The 19,905-nt window shown below is 35.4% G+C and overlaps 1 protein-coding gene across 2 annotated transcripts in view; it reads right to left on the bottom strand.

Moving 5' to 3' along the window:
• LOC138318409 (beta-1,4-galactosyltransferase 4-like) overlaps positions 1–18,750 on the bottom strand; it is a 33,008-nt gene extending 14,258 nt beyond the window's left edge. Inside the window, exon 1 of one of the 2 annotated variants that reach the window (XM_069260735.1) lies at positions 17,594–18,750. In XM_069260735.1, coding sequence (XP_069116836.1) covers positions 17,594–17,644 — 51 coding nt within the window. In that variant the 5' untranslated portion in view covers positions 17,645–18,750. Of the gene's footprint in view, positions 1–6,370; positions 6,713–17,593 lie in introns of those variants that run through there. The other variant, XM_069260736.1, reaches the window with a different exon arrangement.
• Positions 18,751–19,905: the final 1,155 nt, after the last annotated feature.

Raw genomic sequence — 19,905 nt, 5'->3', positions numbered from 1 at the left:
CTAACACTTAAAATAGTTTTCACAACGACAAAAAGAGCGAAAGTTATAGACCATTGCTTTAAAGATGCTCTACCGCAGACAAATAGTAATTTTTCTCAATGAAAAAACCAGGAGCAGACGAATAAGTATTTTTCTTCAGTTACAAAATTAACTTACTGTATTATACATGCATGTCCGTAAAATTGACGGTAAAATAAGGATAGCTAACAAAACACAGTTTTTAGAAAGCTTAATTCTTTTTAGCGTATTATTGTTATAAATCTATAAAAAGACAAAATCATACAATCGATTTCTTAATTTCGTTTTCATAATTAAAAAGAAAAAAAAAACAAAAAAAAAAACAATTATGATATCAAATCATGATACGCACTCTCATTGAATGCAATGTTGTTAAAATGTTGTCAGATACATGGATGTACACCTGCATTTTGTAAAGCAGCTAGATCCATATTCGTAGTCTGTATTGTTCGTCGTTCAGTTTTTCTACAAAATGAAATATCTTCATTTAATTGTAGACTGGAAGTAGTATCCTTCTGCAGTCGCTAGTCGTGTCCTACATGTCTATATACACAAAGTGTACCGCGGGAAGGGTTCCTATTGAATTAACCAATCAAATTTTATGTTGGGAAGTTATATTTTTACTATAAAGAAAAATCATCGATTCAAGGATTCGAACTCGACATGCAATTTCTGGTTCTACTGGAACGACTCGCTAACCATTCGACTGTTTAGTCGCATATACATGTACTTTCGACTCTGCGGTAAGTCGGATATTTACCTCAGAGTCGGTATGCATCGGTATACCAACCTGCAAGGCACGTGCAGGTTGTAAATCCTGAGCCGCCGTGCCCTGCAGGTTGGTAAACCGATGCATACCGACTCTGAGGTTAATATCCATCACATAGTGCAGCTAACACCTAGGACCTAGGATGATGACTATTGTGAAATCAATACTATAATGTGCTAAATAACGCTGTAAATGTCTTTGGCCGGTACTAAAAGTTATTCGTTTCGTCACTGTCTTTTATTGACTATATAAACCTGATTTGCATAGTATTTTGTTCTGGAAGTTCTAAAAGCCGATCAGATGCTTAGAATATCGTGACCGATGAAGAGTTTGTATGATACACCGCTTTAAGTTCACACAAAAAGCATGTGTATAGCAATTGTCTAATTTCACTGCTGTTAATTTATAGCAGAACAACCGTGATTATTTTAATAAATGGGTTCTACACAGCATTGACGGATATCTTACCTTAAAGGTAAACCTGATGTTTAAATGGAGTTTTTACAAAGTGCGGGTCATGACACCTCCAAAGGAGATTGTGGATGAACACAGTTATGGGTACTGTTTACCACCACAAGCTTAGATTTTGTGATTTTGGCTTGGTTTTCGAGGTACCCATTAGAGCCGAGACGACATTCGACCGGACAGGGAAATGTCTACCTAGCATATTTTTCGTAAATTTCCTGATTCATCAAGCCATAAATTCGTCAATACTTGGCCAATTTTGTTCATCAAGCATTCAATGTAAAGATAAATTATTTCTCTTTAAGGTAAGATATCCGTTAATGTTGTATAGAATCTATTTATTAAAATAATCATGGTTTTAAACAAATAGGTCCGTTTTTCTCGACCGTCGAGTTCATACCCTTGATACTATAATATACATATGTATATTATTGGTTAACAATTTTCGTGCCAGGTCCCTGTGATTAAACAGTATAAGAAAGTGACTTCCGGTACCGCTTGCGCAGTTGGAATCTGCGCATAGCGGATGTACGCAGACTCCACACCGACAAGAAAAATAACAGTGCGATAGTACGCTCGCACTAAAAAGCTCCCCGACTCAAAACTTCTAGCCCACCTAGCTTTAGAAATTTAAAAACACATTTCTATCAAGTCTTCATAAAAACGGTTACTACCGTTGGAAAAAGAGATAATTTCCTTTCAAAATCATCCTACACAACTATACAAAGTGCCGTCACTAAGACGATAATAGTCCCAAAAATGCAAAAATACGGGCAGATCGCGGTCTGGAAAATAATCATGGCATTTTCTCTTCGGGTGTCTCTGGTGTCTGGGTTACGCCAAAGTTAAATGACGAGGTGTCCCGAAAGAAGCATAACAATTTTTCATTTTAGTCAGTCATTGATATTGCAGCGGAAGTCTCACTCATGCACAATTCATGAGAAAATATAATCAAAATGCCATGATGATTTTATCAAAAAATCAGAAATCAAAATTATGAGCAACAAGGTCGATAGAGCGAAGAGAACATTTTACGCCGGAGATGAAACCATGATATACTTAATTACAGAAAAGTCTTCTAATTCGAAAATATCTGAAATTCAAACACAGCAATGGAGGACCGAGTGAAAAACTGAAGAACAGAGGTCTCTGGGACTCTGGAATAAAGAAGAACAGCCATGGCTCAGTGAATATGTGAAAAACTACGGAAATTGGGTTTTTCTAAAGAACAGCCAGAAACCAACAAAAAATTCAACAGAAGACCAGATCAAAGAAGACCGTATATAATAATGGAATATCTGCATCATCACCATCCTATGCCACAATAGTTCAGACACCACCTCGATCGTTACAGAAGGCAGTTACACCACCGGTAATTATATCAGAAGTACGCAACATGCGAACCAAACCTCATCGTTCCGGCAAAGATAAAGTCAAACACCCATCCTGGGATACATCAATTACAAATATGGATAGAAGATCTAAGACAACATTCATAGGATAAAGTGTTAATAACCATTTTAGGACACTCTCAAATTATAAACCAAGGCGGAGGAACAAAAATAAAGAATTACGGGAAAGAGACAACAAGTCGCCAGCAAGTAAGACAGAAAAAAAAACTCGTCCAAAATAATCAATTTATCAGAAAGAAAATTATCCAATGGTGAAATAAGTTTATTGGCAAAGGGTCTAAAGTTTTGTCCAACTCCTATTAAATGCAATAATGAGGAACTTATGACACAAATTCTGTAGAAAACATAGACTTTGTGATAAATTTTGCGATGAAGAAGGCAAGAGCTACATTATTTAAACAGGTAGATGGATAGATATGAAGAAATTTCTTCAGAAAATAATCAGAAAATTATTAAAAGTAATTTAAGCTACAAACAGAAATGTGTTATTGAACCTTTGCAGAAAGATTCATTTACTTTTATTAAAGAGGCGGATAAAAGTGCAGTGGTTGTGATGAATAAAGATTTTTTTTATTTCAGCATACTGATACACTTGGTATGTTAAATGATACAGATTTTGATACAGAAAATCGAAAAATTATCGATGATTTTCTACAAAGATAAAATACTTGCTTGCATAAAAAAAAGAGAAAAACATATCTTGTTAATTTTATACATAAAACAAAGTTTTTATGGCCTTTTCTCTAAAATCCATAAAGTGGTATAATAGGAAAAGCTATCGAAGAACAGTATGGTATTGATTTGCAATTTAGACCTATAATATATATATAGTTGATGGACCAAATAGTGCTACTCAACGCTTAAATCATTTTCTAGATCTTTTTTTAAACCATTATACAAAAAAGTGTGACTGGCTATGTCAAAGGCGATTTTCTAGCGCGTTTACGTTGGCTGACTCGGCGCAATATTGTAAACTTGACCTGTTTCTTTCGACGTAGTGAGTCTCTATACTGACATTACGCATGATCTAGGTATTGAGGCGGTTAAATATTGGTTAAACAAAAAGCGAGGAAGTTTCGATTCTCGTTTTAGTAATGAATTCATACTCTAGAGATCAATCGTCTTGAAACGGAATGCTTTATATTTGATCAAGTTTTTTTTTTCAACAGTTTAATACCGTTATATCGGACATTGTTTTATTGGAAAACAAAGATTATCAAATAATAAAAAATATTAAAGCCCAGTCTCAATAGACCATTGATAAAGATCGCTGAGGTTTATTTTCCTTATATATATCTATATACACATACATGTGTGTGTAAGGTGTGAGTGAGTGAGGGAGGGTGTGTGTGTATACACTATGTGTGTGGCAAATCAACAAGAACCTGTACTATAACATCTATATCTCTAGGAATGGGTTAGCTATCCGAACAATATTGTTGTTATTGTTAGCTAAACTGTTTATTGAGACTACTATCAATATGTAATATTTATACAAAATATTATAAGATGTTGGAGGGAGTATGATGCATGTCATACTAGTATAAATGTTCAAATTTAAGCTTTTTGAATATTGATTTCTGGTGGTATATATTATACTCTCCCAGATTCTAAAAATCATACTACAATGACTGAAAAGAGAATGTAGGAATAGCCAATGTATATTACAAGTTTCACATCATCACATGCTACCACAATGATATAATTGCTTTTCTGTTACTGTAGTTACAATACATGAAATTCATTCTGCCAATAGCATCGTAAACTGTTATAATTTCTATCGTCAATGTACAGGTATCTTACTTTCACATATCATACCGCCTTCAACATTGTAGCTATACTGATCCAAAAATGTAAAGTAATCTGACATAGCGAATACTTAAGCGTATTAGTTTTCCTGCCAAGTATTCATGTTTAAGTATTATATATAACCATAAGTAGATGCCAATTGTCAGCTGACATTTTTATGTTGCTTTGATAAAAGTTGACATGTGATCCGTCAGCGGCCTTTCACAGGAACACAATTATCCATTTCACTGTTTGTATAACGGTACGTCGATCACATGCGGAGACAAATGAAACACTGGTTAGTGAATATTTTTTGTCAATGCCAATTTTATTAATTTTATTTATTCTATACATCTTTGTTGCCATCTTAAGTTGTAAAAGACATCACGGATAAGCAGTTTGAACAATCAGTGACTTACGAAATGTAGAGGGTTAGCGGCATTAATATTTCAGACTCTTTTTCATGAGATGATCAGCTGTTTATCACATCATCGAGGAAATAACCTGGTAACTTTCCAAATTGCTACATGCAACATCATAGATGTATTAACGTATTCAACAATATAAAAACATGGATATTTATCACCAAGCACACTGTCTTCTTCACAATTGTATTTAGAAGTCGACTGTTTATAATTTCAAACTGTATAGTCATTTGAATTGTTTTGAAACTAATGCTGTATAGTTGCTTGCGAAGTCACTGTATAGACGCTTGTAATTATTTAGCGATCAAACAAGTGAATTTAACAAACTTATCAAACACGGTCAATTTAGGTTTTCGTATTCTTTCTTTCACAATTGATATAGACAAGCAACAAAAATGCACCACGTTGTTGTACGTCAGGTATAACTTGGATTTCAAAGCCAAATAGTACAAGAAGCACACAGAAAATACATGACTTTCAATGGTATTTTAGATGAACGCATAATTAGTTAGTAAACATTTATTGGGTTAATTCCATAGACGAACGTGTTGTCCTCAGATGAATTCATACCTGGTTAGTTGAATGTTGGAGAATGAGACACAAATGTGGCTCTACAGATAAAAATGTTAATACATGTATTAGGTATGAAAATAATTAGCGTTATTCCAGGTAACTGTCACACAGGTAGTATTAAAACTACATAAACAATTTAACTTTAGGACAAAACAACCTCTTCTCTTCGTCTCGGTTCAATACGCTCCAGTCAGCACCAACATTTTATACACTTCCATTGTTACGTGTATAGCGCATGATGAGTCGTGAATTAGTATGCTATGCGGGTAGCTCAGCTAGGGTAACTCGGGTAGGTCAAGCTAGTTTTTGAGAGTTTTTTAATTACGAAGATTGATTAATTTAGCATGAGCTAAGATAAATTATTTTATATTTTACAGAAAGTTATATTCTATACACGTGATTTACAATAGGTTGTTAGATTTTTTAAGCTAGGTTTTGTAAAGCAGTAATATCCTGAGGTTTTCCAAAGATATGTTAATAAAAAGTGTGCTGCTCCATCTATGGTACCTTCATGTGTTGGGTTATTATTAGAGTAACGTGTCTGGATACTGTTCGGAGTATAAAATAACAGACGTACTGTTTTAATATGAGCCGTTGATATTTTAATCAATACGACCGTTCATTCGTACACACCCAGTACATACTATCAAGGTGTGGAGTTGACCGTGCTAGCCATGGCGGTGCTTGAATTATACACACCAAAACGTATGTAGTCTGTCATTGATAATGAGCATAAGGATGTTTAATGTTATAGCTACCTTGTTTCTTTACACTTTAGTAGTAGATGATACTTGTTGTAATGTACCATGGCGGTCTTATATAGACCTGGTAACGCTTCACACAGGTGTTCTAGCAGATGACAAAACACCTGTGCTACATGTACCTGTGAAACAATAGGTGTAGAAAAACAATAAACTTACCTGCGGGTTTTTTCTATCTGAAGACAATTTCGAATTTGAAGGTATTCCAACATAAGAATTGTTCAAATGTTATCTGCTAAATAATTTATAAATCATACTTATGGATATTTAAACCCATTTGTATTACAGTCGCTTCCACCGTGTGCTAGCGATCTAGAGGAACTCTCCTGTGTGAAGGTAACTTTGTATGGATCGTTACCTTGAAAATGAAGTAAAAAGCTACGGCCGATTTCGTTTACTGACAGACCTGCAGATTTTGATACGGACCAGAAAACAATATAAATCACCAATCTAGTGCGGACCTGATCGAACCATTTAAAAATACCAATTTAAATAACGAACGGCTAGTCCAACCAGTCATTATAGACCTACATGTACTTCTCTTAAAGGATTGAATATAATTTAACCAAATTTAGTCTAAATAATTCTTTTCGCAAATGGAACAAATTTTGCATATATATAATCAGTGACCGTTAAGTACCTATAGATTGTACGTCATTTAATTTCTACTTATAATCATGTACATGCACGTTGACTACATCGGGGTTAATGACAAAGATATATACTTTTTGATGGTTCAGATCCGCACTGGGCTAAAAGAGTATGAATTGATAGGGAAAATTAAAACAAAAATGAAATGTTACTTTTTCTGGAAAAAAACCCCGAATGATTTTGTTTTATGAAAGTAGGTCACCAGGGAACTTTTAAGTTGTACTATATAATTATATATATAAGTGACAAGTGTGACCCACTCAGGTCAGGTAAAGTTAAAATGGAAAATATTTCCAATCAATTTAGACTGTTGAAATTGACTTTTCCATGTGCAACAGTTATGATCATAACTGTCGAAATAATCTTTTGCCTAACCTAACATATCTGTGATATCCTTTGTGCTTGACCTTCCTCCACTTGACTTTTATAATTATAATACCTCGTATATATCGTCGTATCTAATGTGGCATTTTTAAAGATGCTCCACCACCGACACATATATTATAATGATGGGTATCGTTTATGCGCCGTCGGTGGTAATGTTAAAGTGAACAGTCGGGCAAGGATGGCTAAAGTCGGTAAAAATGGTGTGAATGTATCCAGTATAACTTCTTATGAAATGAAAAAATAAAATCTCTCGTCAAAATCTGTCTGCGTACGAAGAAATTAATTTAAAGTATGGAAATTCTAAAACGTCCTCCCGGCTCACTATATCCGTGGTTACATTTCCACGCAGCCTCGCTTTCAATACTCTCAACTTTTCTTTACTTTAATAGTCAGAACTGGGAAACTAAGCAGAACTTGGCCGTCGTATTAATATGTGAGAACTTTTGGAAGGCCAATGAACGCATTTAAACTGGTTTTCTTTGCCCGACTATTCACTTTAAAGCGTACCTTCTCTGTTTACGTTAGAATACTAGTAGATTATGTCATATTTTCACTTGTTTACTTTGAATATTAGTAGATTATGTCATATTTTCACTTGTTTACTTTGAATACTAGTAGATTATGTCATATTTTCACTTGTTTACTTTGAATACTAGTAGATTATGTCATATTTTCACTTGTTTACTTTGAATACTAGTAGATTATGTCATATTTTCACTTGTTTACTTTGAATACTAGTAGATTATGTCATATTTTCACTTGTTTACTTTGAATACTAGTAGATTATGTCATATTTTCACTTGTTTACTTTGAATACTAGTAGATTATGTCATATTTTCACTTGTTTACTTTGAATACTAGTAGATTATGTCATATTTTCACTTTTTTACTTTGAATACTAGTAGATTATGTCATATTTTCACTTTTTTACTTTGAATACTAGTAGATTATGTCATATTTTCACTTGTTTACTTTGAATACTAGTAGATTATGTCATATTTTCACTTGTTTACTTTGAATACTAGTAGATTATGTCATACTTTCACTTGTTTACTTTGAATACTAGTAGATTAAGTCATATTTTGACTTGTTTACTTTGAATAGTAGTAGATTATGTCATATTTTGTTGTTTACTTTGAATACTGGTAGATTATGTCATATTTTGTTGTTTACTTTGAATACTAGTAGATTATGTCATATTTTCACTTGTTTACTTTGAATACTAGTAGATTATGTCATATTTTCACTTGTTTACTTTGAATACTAGTAGATTATGTCATATTTTCACTTGTTTACTTTGAATACTAGTAGATTATGTCATACTTTCACTTGTTTACTTTGAATACTAGTAGATTAAGTCATATTTTGACTTGTTTACTTTGAATACTAGTAGATTATGTCATATTTTGTTGTTTACTTTGAATACTAGTAGATTATGTCATATTTTGTTTTGTTTACTTTGAATACTAGTAGATTATGTCATATTTTCACTTGTTTACTTTGAATACTAGTAGATTATGTCATATTTTCACTTGTTTACTTTGAATACTAGTAGATTATGTCATATTTTCACTTGTTTACGTTAGAATACTAGTAGAATTTGTCATATTTTCACTTGTTTACTTAGACTACTAGTAAATTAAGTCATATTTTCACTTGTTAACGTTAGAATACTAGTAGATTTTAGTACATCACATGATAATTACTAGGAATGCGTTTGGATAACAGCCATGGTCTATTTTGCGACAGTACCTGTCCTTCTTGACTACGGGAGACTATACCTGACTACGGGAATTATACCAAAGTATAGTCCCCCGGGAATGAACACGTGACCAAATATATGACGTCACATTGAATGTCACGTGACGCACTAAATCTAATATGGCCCTTTCCCTCGGGAATTGTTCTCCTATAATGTTTTCTGGCGAGGTATAGACAACACTATAGGAGAACAGTTCCCGAGGGAAAGGGCCATAATAGAATAATGTCATGTTTTCACTTGTTTACTTAGAATAATAGTATTAGAATTAGGACAACAGAAAGCAAATACATGTCAATATGATTTTAGTGCTTCAAATTCACATGCGTTATATTTTTCGTGAGTTGACACTGAACCTAAACTATATATATAATAATATATTTCTCTTACATCTATAGGCGCAATACAGTCGTCAGGAGTCGTGTCGTCTGAGACTGTATTACATGCATGGCTATGCTTACAGTACAACCCCATAATTTTCTTTGAAAAAAATGGTTGTCTTGCTAGAAATGTGACATTTTGTTTTAATTTTGATGCAACTCTTCAAATATCCCATATATCCATGTTTTAAATGTCCATATCTTGACAAAGCATCAACCAACAAATAGTATCCTATATTTTGCGAGGTCTCTAACTACAGAAAAATATTGTCCTTTAGTTTGTGAGATCTATCTGTCAATTCAGAATGATTTTTGTAATTGTATACATATTATACCTAGCCTTCCTACCTTTTCTGTGTGTCGGTATTTTGTCTTTCTGTCCATCAATTTTTATTTTAATTACTCTGAATCTCTGGTTTTTGTGTTTAGCTGGTACTGTATGAACAGTTCTGTCCCGTTATATCAATATGTCTGTTTTTCTGGTTTTTGTGTTTAGCTGGTGCTGTATGAACAGTTCTGTCCCGTTATATCTATCTGTCTGTTTCTCTGGTTTTTGTGTTTAGTTGGAGCTGTATGAACAGTTCTGTCCCGTTATATCTATCTGTCTGATTGTCTGGTTTTTGTGTTTCGCTGGTGCTGTATGAACAGTTCTGTCCCGTTATATCAATATGTCTGTTTTTCTGGTTTTTGTGTTTCGCTGGTGCTGTATGAACAGTTCTGTCCCGTTATATCTATCTGTCTGTTTCTCTGGTTTTTGTGTTTAGCTGGTGCTGTATGAACAGTTCTGTCCCGTTATATCTATCTGTCTGTTTTTCTGGTATTGTGTTTAGCTGGTGCTGTATGAACAGTTCTGTCCCGTTATATCTATCGGTCTGATTGTCTGTATTTTTGTGTTAAACTGGTACTGTATGGACAGTTCTGTCCCGTTATATCTATCTGTCTGTTTCTCTGGTATTGTGTTTAGCTGGTGCTGTATGAACAGTTCTGTCCCATTATATCTATATGTCTTATTGTCTGGTTTTTGTGTTTAGTTGGTGCTGTATGAACAGTTCTGTCCCGTTATATCTATCTGTCTGTTTCTCTGTATTTTGTGTTTAGTTGGTGCTGTATGAACAGTTCTGTCCCGTTATATCTATCTGTCTGTTTCTCTGGTATTGTGTTTAGTTGGTGCTGTATGAACAGTTCTGTCCCGTTATATCTACATGTATCTGTCTGTTTCTCTGGTTTTTGCGTTTCGCTGGAGCTGTATGAACAGTTCTGTCCCGTAATATCTATCTGTCGACCTGTTTCTCTGGTTTTTGTGTTTCGCTGGAGCTGTATTAACAGTTCTGTCCCGTTATATCTATCTGTCTGTTTCTCTGGTTTTTGTGTTTCGCTGGAGCTGTATTAACAGTTCTGTCCCGTTATATCTATCTGTCTGTTTCTCTGGTTTTTGTGTTTCGCTGGTGCTGTATGAACAGTTCTGTCCCGTTATATCTATCTGTCTGTTTCTCTGGTTTTTGTGTTTAGCTGGTGCTGTATGAACAGTTCTGTCCCGTTATATCTATCTGTCTGTTTCTCTGTTTTTTGTGTTTCGCTGGAGCTGTATGAACAGTTCTGTCCCGTTATATCTATCTGTCTTTTTCTCTGTTTTTTGTGTTTCGCTGGAGCTGTATGAACAGTTCTGACCGTTAAATCTATCTGTCTGTTTCTCTGGTTTTTGTGTTTCGCTGGGGCTGTATGAACAGTTCTGACCGTTAAATCTATCTGTCTGTTTCTCTGGTTGAACAGTTCTGTCCCGTTATATCTATATCTGTCTGTTTCTCTAGTTTGGAGCTGTATGAACAGTTCTGTCCCGTAATATCTATCTGTCTGTTTCTCTGGGTTTTTTTGTGTTTAGCTGGTGCTGTATGAACAGTTCTGTCCCGTTATATCTATCTGTCTGTTTCTCTGTTTTTTGTGTTTAGCTGGTGCTGTATGAACAGTTCTGTCCCGTTATATCTATCTGTCTGTTTCTCTGTTTTTTGTGTTTAGCTGGAGCTGTATGAACAGTTCTGTCTCGTTATATCTATCTGTCTGTTTCTCTGGTTGAACAGTTCTGTCCCGTTATATCTATCTGTCTGTTTCTCTGGTTTGGAGCTGTATGAACAGTTCTGTCCCGTTATATCTATCTGTCTGTTTCTCTGGTTTTTTTGTGTTTGTGCTGTTGAAGTTTGTTTATATTATCTGCTGGTTTGTATGACAGTTTGTTTATATCTATCGTCTGTTTCTCTGTCTGTTTTCTGGTTTTTGTGTTTCGCTGGTGCTGTATGAACAGTTCTGTCCCGTTATATCTATCTGTCTGTTTCTCTGGTTTTTGTGTTTAGCTGGAGCTGTATGAACAGTTCTGTCCCGTTATATCTATCTGTCTGTTTGTTTTCTGGTTGAACAGTTCTGTCCCGTTTATATCTATCTGTCTGTTTCTCTGGTTTTTGTGTTTAGCTGGTGCTGTATGAACAGTTCTGTCCCGTTATATCTATCTGTCTGTTTCTCTGGTTTTTGTGTTTAGCTGGTGCTGTATGAACAGTTCTGTCCCGTTATATCTATCTGTCTGTTTCTCTGGTTTTTGTTGTTTAGCTGGTTGAACAGTTCTGCCCCGTTATATCTATCTGTCTGTTTCTCTGGTTTTTGTGTTTAGCTGGTGCTGTATGAACAGTTCTGTCCCGTTATATCTATCTGTCTGTTTCTCTGGTTTTTGTGTTTCGCTGGAGCTGTATGAACAGTTCTGTCCCGTTATATCTATCTGTCTGTTTCTCTGTTTTTTGTGTTTAGCTGGTGCTGTAGGAACAGTTCTGTCCCGTTATATCTATCTATCTGTTTCTCTAGTTGATCAGTTCTGCCCCGTTACATCTATCTGTCTGATCGTCTGGTTTTTGTGTTTAGCTGGTGCTGTATGAACAGTTCTGTCCCCTTATATCTATCTGTTTGTTTCTCTGTTTGTTTGTGTTTAGCTGGAGCTGTATGAACAGTTCTGTCCCGTTATATCTATCTGTCTGTTTCTCTGGTTGAACAGTTCTGTCCCGTTATATCTATCTGTCTGTTTCTCTGGTTTGGAGCTGTATGAACAGTTCTGTCCCGTTATATCTATCAGTCTGTTTCTCTGGTTGAACAGTTCTGCCCCGTTATATCTATCTGTCAGTTTCTCTGGTTTTTGTGTTTGGCTGGTGCTGTATGAACAGTTCTGTGCCGTTATATCTATCTGTCTGTTTCTCTGGTTTTTGTGTTTCGCTGGTGCTGTATGAACAGTTCTGTCCCGTTATATCTATCTGTCTGTTTCTCTGTTTTTTGTGTTTAGCTGGTGCTGTAGGAACAGTTCTGTCCCGTTATATCTATCTGTCTGATCGTCTGGTTTTTGTGTTTAGCTGGTGCTGTATGAACAGTTCTGTCCCGTTATATCTATCTGTCTGTTTCTCTGTTTTTTTGTGTTTAGCTGGAGCTGTATGAACAGTTCTGTCCCGTTATATCTTTCTGTCTGTTTCTCTGGTTGAACAGTTCTGTCCAGTTATATCTATCGGTCTGTTTCTCTTGGTTTGGAGCTGTTTGAACAGTTCTGTCCCGTTATATCTATCTGTCTGTTTCTCTGTTTTTTTTGTGTGTTTAGCTGGTGCTGTATGAACAGTTCTGTCCCCTTATATCTATGTGTCTCTTTCTCTGTTTTTTGTGTTTAGCTGGAGCTGTATGAACAGTTCTGTCCCGTTATATCTATCTGTCTGTTTCTCTGGTTGAACAGTTCTGTCCCGTTATATCTATCTGTCTGTTTCTCTGGTTTGGAGCTGTATGAACAGTTCTGTCCCGTTATATCTATCAGTCTGTTTCCCTGGTTTTTTGTGTTTAGCTGGTGCTGTATGAACAGGTCTATCCCGTTATATCTATCTGTCTGTTTCTATGGTTTGGAGCTGTATGAACAGTTCTGTCCCGTTATATCTATCTGTCTGTTTCTCTGGGATTTTTTGTGTTTTGTTTTTAGCTGGTGCTGTATGAACAGTTCTGTCCCCTTATATCTATCTGTCTGTTTCTCTGTTTTTTTGTGTTTAGCTGGAGCTGTATGAACAGTTCTGTCCCGTTATATCTATCTGTCTGTTTCTCTGGTTGAACAGTTCTGTCCCGTTATATCTATCTGTCTGTTTCTCTGGTTTGGAGCTGTATGAACAGTTCTGTCCCGTTATATCTATCAGTCTGTTTCTCTGGTTTTTTGTGTTTAGCTGGTGCTGTATGAACAGGTCTGTCCCGTTATATCTATCTGTCTGTTTCTCTGGTTGAACAGTTCTGCCCCGTTATATCTATCTGTCTGTTTTTCTGGTTTTTGTGTTTAGCTGGTGCTGTATGAACAGTTCTGTCCCGTTATATCTATCTGTCTGTTTCTCTGGTTGAACAGTTCTGCCCCGTTATATCTATCTGTCTGTTTCGCTGGTTTTTGTGTTTCGCTGGAGCTGTATGAACAGTTCTGTCCCGTTATATCTATCTGTCTGTTTCTCTGTTTTTTGTGTTTAGCTGGTGCTGTAGGAACAGTTCTGTCCCGTTATATCTATCTATCTGTTTCTCTGGTTGAACAGTTCTGCCCCGTTATATCTATCTGTCTGATCGTCTGGTTTTTGTGTTTAGCTGGTGCTGTATGAACAGTTCTGTCCCCTTATATCTATCTGTCTGTTTCTCTGTTTTTTGTGTTTAGCTGGAGCTGTATGAACAGTTCTGTCCCGTTATATCTATCTGTCTGTTTCTCTGGTTGAACAGTTCTGTCCCGTTATATCTATCTGTCTGTTTCTCTGGTTTGGAGCTGTATGAACAGTTCTGTCCCGTTATATCTATCAGTCTGTTTCTCTGGTTTTTTGTGTTTAGCTGGTGCTGTATGAACAGGTCTGTCCCGTTATATCTATCTGTCTGTTTCTCTGGTTGAACAGTTCTGCCCCGTTATATCTATCTGTCAGTTTCTCTGGTTTTTGTGTTTGGCTGGTGCTGTATGAACAGTTCTGTGCCGTTATATCTATCTGTCTGTTTCTCTGGTTTTTGTGTTTCGCTGGAGCTGTATGAACAGTTCTGTCCCGTTATATCTATCTGTCTGATCGTCTGGTTTTTGTGTTTAGCTGGTGCTGTATGAACAGTTCTGTCCCGTTATATCTATCTGTCTGTTTCTCTGTTTTTTGTGTTTAGCTGGAGCTGTATGAACAGTTCTGTCCCGTTATATCTATCTGTCTGTTTCTCTGGTTGAACAGTTCTGTCCAGTTATATCTATCGGTCTGTTTCTCTGGTTTGGAGCTGTATGAACAGTTCTGTCCCGTTATATCTATCTGTCTGTTTCTCTGGTTTTTTTGTGTGTTTAGCTGGTGCTGTATGAACAGTTCTGTCCCCTTATATCTATGTGTCTCTTTCTCTGTTTTTTGTGTTTAGCTGGAGCTGTATGAACAGTTCTGTCCCGTTATATCTCTCTGTCTGTTTCTCTGGTTGAACAGTTCTGTCCCGTTATATCTATCTGTCTGTTTCTCTGGTTTGGAGCTGTATGAACAGTTCTGTCCCGTTATATCTATCAGTCTGTTTCCCTGGTTTTTTGTGTTTAGCTGGTGCTGTATGAACAGGTCTATCCCGTTATATCTATCTGTCTGTTTCTTTGGTTGAACAGTTCTCTCCCGTTATATCTATCTGTCTTTTTCTCTGTTTTTAAGTCAATTTCAGCTCTGTGTACTGTGTATTGTTTATGTCTTTGCTTTGATATTGTTTACCTGTCTGTCAATCGGACGTATGTAAGGAAAACCTGACATCCTTTTTTCTACCATTTTGTCGCAAGTTGTAAGACTTTCTCTTGTTGAGATGGTGATAACCATTGTAACATTAATCACAATGTTTCTGACCCATGGCGGATACAGATACACGGGTGTTAGCGTTAATGTATTCAGAATATAAACAGATTATTGTCCTTAGAAGTTCCGTCTCTGGTGTAACCCATTGACTTGTAGTTTAAGCACACATGTTTTTCGTGTTTAACAGTGTAACTCGTACCTACTTGACTAAACCTAAGTGTTGTTCTCCCCCACTACTTACACTAGTGTGTTATCACAAGTCAAGTATAAAAACACTATGATCAAATGAAATAAAAAGGGAATCCAATGAAATATGAATGACGATCTATGTGTGGTACATTAGTCTCATGCGAAGACAGTTTGGAGAAACGGAGCTACTCAGCATTGGAAGCACTCAGAATACGTATATTGTAAAATGGTGTGCTGTGGTCACCTAACCAACAAACTGATTGATAGTGTAGGTCAATATAGTCAGGATTGCCAACTGACTAGATTCATACAACATACACCTGCGTTTAGAAACTACCTCTTTTTAAATATACGTTGGTTTTTTCCCAGAAAATTTTCCATTTTTTTTTTATATCGCAGATAATCTGATTATAAATACAATGTATTATGAAAATATGCTGATAAATAAAGCCTTTATCGTTGGAATATATACACACTTGCAGATTTATGCTCCAAAAAGTCTTTAAGCCGATATAATACCGCTGTTTGTAGCTTCTTTATGGCGAAATGAAACTTGTAAACGGCTCAGCCGGGGTTCGATCCACGACACGGACGTGAAAAGACAGGGGTCACTTGCCCGATTACGTGGGTTTTCTCCGGGCACTCCGGTTTCTTCCCACTCTTTCCTTACGCGCTTTCACCCGGGCCATTGAAAGATTTGAATAAGTGGTATAATTTGTTTCGCAATCGATGTAAAATAAAATTTATTACTTTTATTATTACCTAGGGCCACTGTTAATACGTGCAACGAAATTAAATTCCCGTAAAATCGATATCTTATTGAATAGTTAAAAAAAGTTAACGATGTAGATCTCCCTTAACCCTAGTGTTTAAAGTAACTTCCTTGTGTATCAAGATGACAGCTAGTCTGAAGTGTAATGACGGTGGGATAAATTTGGCTGGTTATCATACAGGAGGGAAGTTTTAAGTTCAGCTTTAGATAGAGGTGAATTCGTTCCAGTCGTCTCCACTTCAGATGTGCAATATCATAGGTATTTATTTTCTGAAAGTTACACGGCTATACTTAGATCGAATAGACGTACCCGGCCTATTATCTTTTTCAGACAATCAATACCTGTATTGATGTTTTTAGGGTATAACATTGAAACAAGGCTAGACTGTCTTCCTAAATAGATATCAGGATCTATACCCGGGGCATGATGTAGAGAGGATAAGCCAATGACCATATCTTTACTCTCTGACGTAAAGTCCATCACGAGGAATATCGACATCTCGTCCATGCTAAATGGACACAGACATTTGATTATCTGCTCCCCAAATCTACACACTATTTTACTTTACCTTACTCTCTGACATTCCTATGTTAATAAGATTGTAATTATCTGTTGCATTCCATCATTTACTTTTTTCACATAAGAAATCTGTGAATTGTAACCACATATAATCAACTCAATGTTTGTTGTTTTTTGTCCTTATGCATTTAGCTTATTCTACTCCCTCTCATCCTTTTCTATTAACATGCATGAATTAACAGAGAAATAGGTCATTCATGCTAAATTGTCACCAGGGCCTTAATTTCACAATGGCATGCAACAACATGTCAATGTGGCAGCCTGCTCAATTATACATGATGCCGATCAGATGTTTTAGTCCTGGCAGTAACACTATCTGAATCAATAATTGACATCATTTGTAAACGTCTTGAGGTTGTTTTGGTTTATAAGCATAAAACCGTGCTAATATCCTTATTATTTGTAATTTACAATATTCTGAATACCATTTAGCTGGCTATTTTCGCGATTTTGCGGGCCACTGCCCATATCAAGAATATATATATTGATATACAATTCAGGCCAAATCGCGAAGGTTTGATTCAGTAAAATGAAATTTTCATATTTTGAGGTAAAATTCGCGAACATTTTGACCAGCGAAGATAACCGCCTTTATGGTATAATGTTTGTACAAAACAGACAAAGGTAATTTTTTGAGGGAATAACATCAATAATTAGTGTACATTCAGTATCAGCTATCAATTACATACGGTGGATATATATAGCTATTTAAATAAGAATGATATTCTAATATTAGTCGTTGTACCTACTCTTGTTTGAAATAATCCTTGAAAGAGCTAGTGAATGACATTGTTAGACAGTTACATACTCACATTCATAAACCAACAATTACTATACAAATAAAAAAAACTCACCTTCTTCTCCGATGAAGTGTCCTTAGTTGAGTCGAACTCCATCTCCAACATAACTACTTAAATGTTGATCTCTCCTCAGGGAAAGGATACAAGGAATTGTAGGAAATCAGCTGATTCACTGTATTCTGTGATATTGTCACAGTTATCTAGATGTCCTCCAGATGAGATGGAGACGATCGCTGTCAGCTTAATCAATAGGTGTCTCTGGTCCATGGTTTATAATACATACAATGTACTACGAGTTGCGGACGCAATATACAAAGCGTCCTTCAATTTCCGTGTCTGACACGCTTAATAAGTTTTGCAGTGTAGCTACATAATGTTTCAAGTGTAAAGAGAGTAACTATGTAGTGTTCGTACTTTGCAATACATTAAGTGGTCTGCTTCCACTTAAAATTGTATTATCAAATGTCAACCTAGTATAGAAAACATGCATATATGTATGCAATGCAAATATAACAGGATGGCGGTCTGATTCGGGTATCATATTTGATATCGTGTCTACCGCATCATCTATTAAATGTTTGTCATTTTTATTAAAATACTATTATAAGAGGCAGTTTTGGGAACTTCATCAATGTTGTTAGACCATAAATATCAAAAGTGCCAAACAATAGAAACTTTTATTATCGTCACGAAATTACGCTAACAGTGAATAGTGTTACTATTGGGTTATGATTGAATATATATATTTATTGATAATTATATAGGGCCGCGGTAGCCGAATGGTTAAGATGTCCCGGTTTAATTTTTTTATTTGTTTGTTTTGTTTGGAACCTCGGGGGACCCAAATCCTGCGTCCTATTCACGGGAAAAATTTAAATATTTTTTATCCTTGGGGAAAATGTCCCGACATATTACCACAAGCTCTCCACCTCTGGATTCCGAGTTGGAATCTCATTTACGGCAATTGTCAGCTAGCGACCACTGGTCGGTGTTTTTTCTCCGTGTACTCCGGCTTTCCTCCAACAACAAGCCTGGCACGTCCTTAAATGGCCCTGACTGTGGAATAAGACGTTTTAAAAAGATGCTCCACCGCTGACAAATAGTATTTTTCTCAATAAAAAACAAAAGCAGACGAACTGGTATTTTTTCAGTTACAAAAGTTACAGCATTAAACACCATTGGAAAGTTTGAGCTTCTAATATTTCCTTAAGATAAAAATATTAAAAACATTAATAACTGTTCCGAAAAAATTCTGTGACACTATGTCCTATATGGAATAAAGTAATGATTACGCATGTACCAAAAGCCAAATAGATTATTTTATATTATTTTTTGTGTTAATTAGACGTAAAAACTATGCGGTAGTAACGCCTGCCTTTTATATAGTGATAACCGAGTGTTTGAGAAAATGTACAGCATGAAGAGAAACACATATTTGTTAACATTGCACATTCGATATATATTTAAATAATAATAGTCATGATAATGTGTTTTATGTATGTTAACTACAATAGCACGTATGTTACTAATTTTGAACAGGGTAAAGGTGGAAGGTTCGTGATGCCTATTTTCGCATTCCTTTTCATTTCAGAATAGTTTATTGTCTGATGTTAAAGACAATTGGAATTGGGCAACAGGCAACGTGCCTATACACGCCCTCTCCTTACATATTAACAATATATACAAATCAGTAAATATTCATATACAACAAATATGAAGAAAAATCCTTACGGACGAAATCTATAAGAAATAAAAACAATAACGACTGACTAGTGACCGCTTTCGCCCCATTTGATAAAGTGAAATTATCACTTATATATATAGATAGATAGATAATCTCGATTGCTATTTTTATCTAATGATGATATCCTAAAACATCAAGCTAGATATTGATATTAACATCATATTAAAAATGTCTCCTAGTTTATATCATTACAAAAAGAAAACAATTTTTTTACAAGATATTCAACGAATTCAACGAAATCTATTGGTATCCATGACAAAGCACGGGACTTTATCCAATTTAGCTTTATTGATATTAATATCGTGTCTTTCAGAGCATGTAAAAATGTTTGCGTTGTCAGTCGTATATCATTGTCAAGTTACAAGGTAGAATTATAAATGAGCCGTTTTGGGTTGACGTATAAAGGATAGTATAGACGATAGTGTTCACAATCTTCGTATTAAAATCCACACAAGCAGGCTGGACTGTCACTGAGATGAGAATTAAAGGGATCCGTATTAAGGTTACTAGCAAAATTCCTTAATTGACATAATATAATATTTGACATACGATCACATTATATTTGAAATATCGGAACATTGAGCTCTTTTATCATTGATATATGTATTTACTGTAAAAATTT

This window comes from Argopecten irradians, chromosome 3, assembly GCF_041381155.1.
Source record: "Argopecten irradians isolate NY chromosome 3, Ai_NY, whole genome shotgun sequence".
In the NCBI taxonomy this organism is placed as follows: Eukaryota; Metazoa; Mollusca; class Bivalvia; order Pectinida; family Pectinidae; genus Argopecten; species Argopecten irradians.
This window is presented reverse-complemented; position numbering and strand designations above follow the sequence as displayed.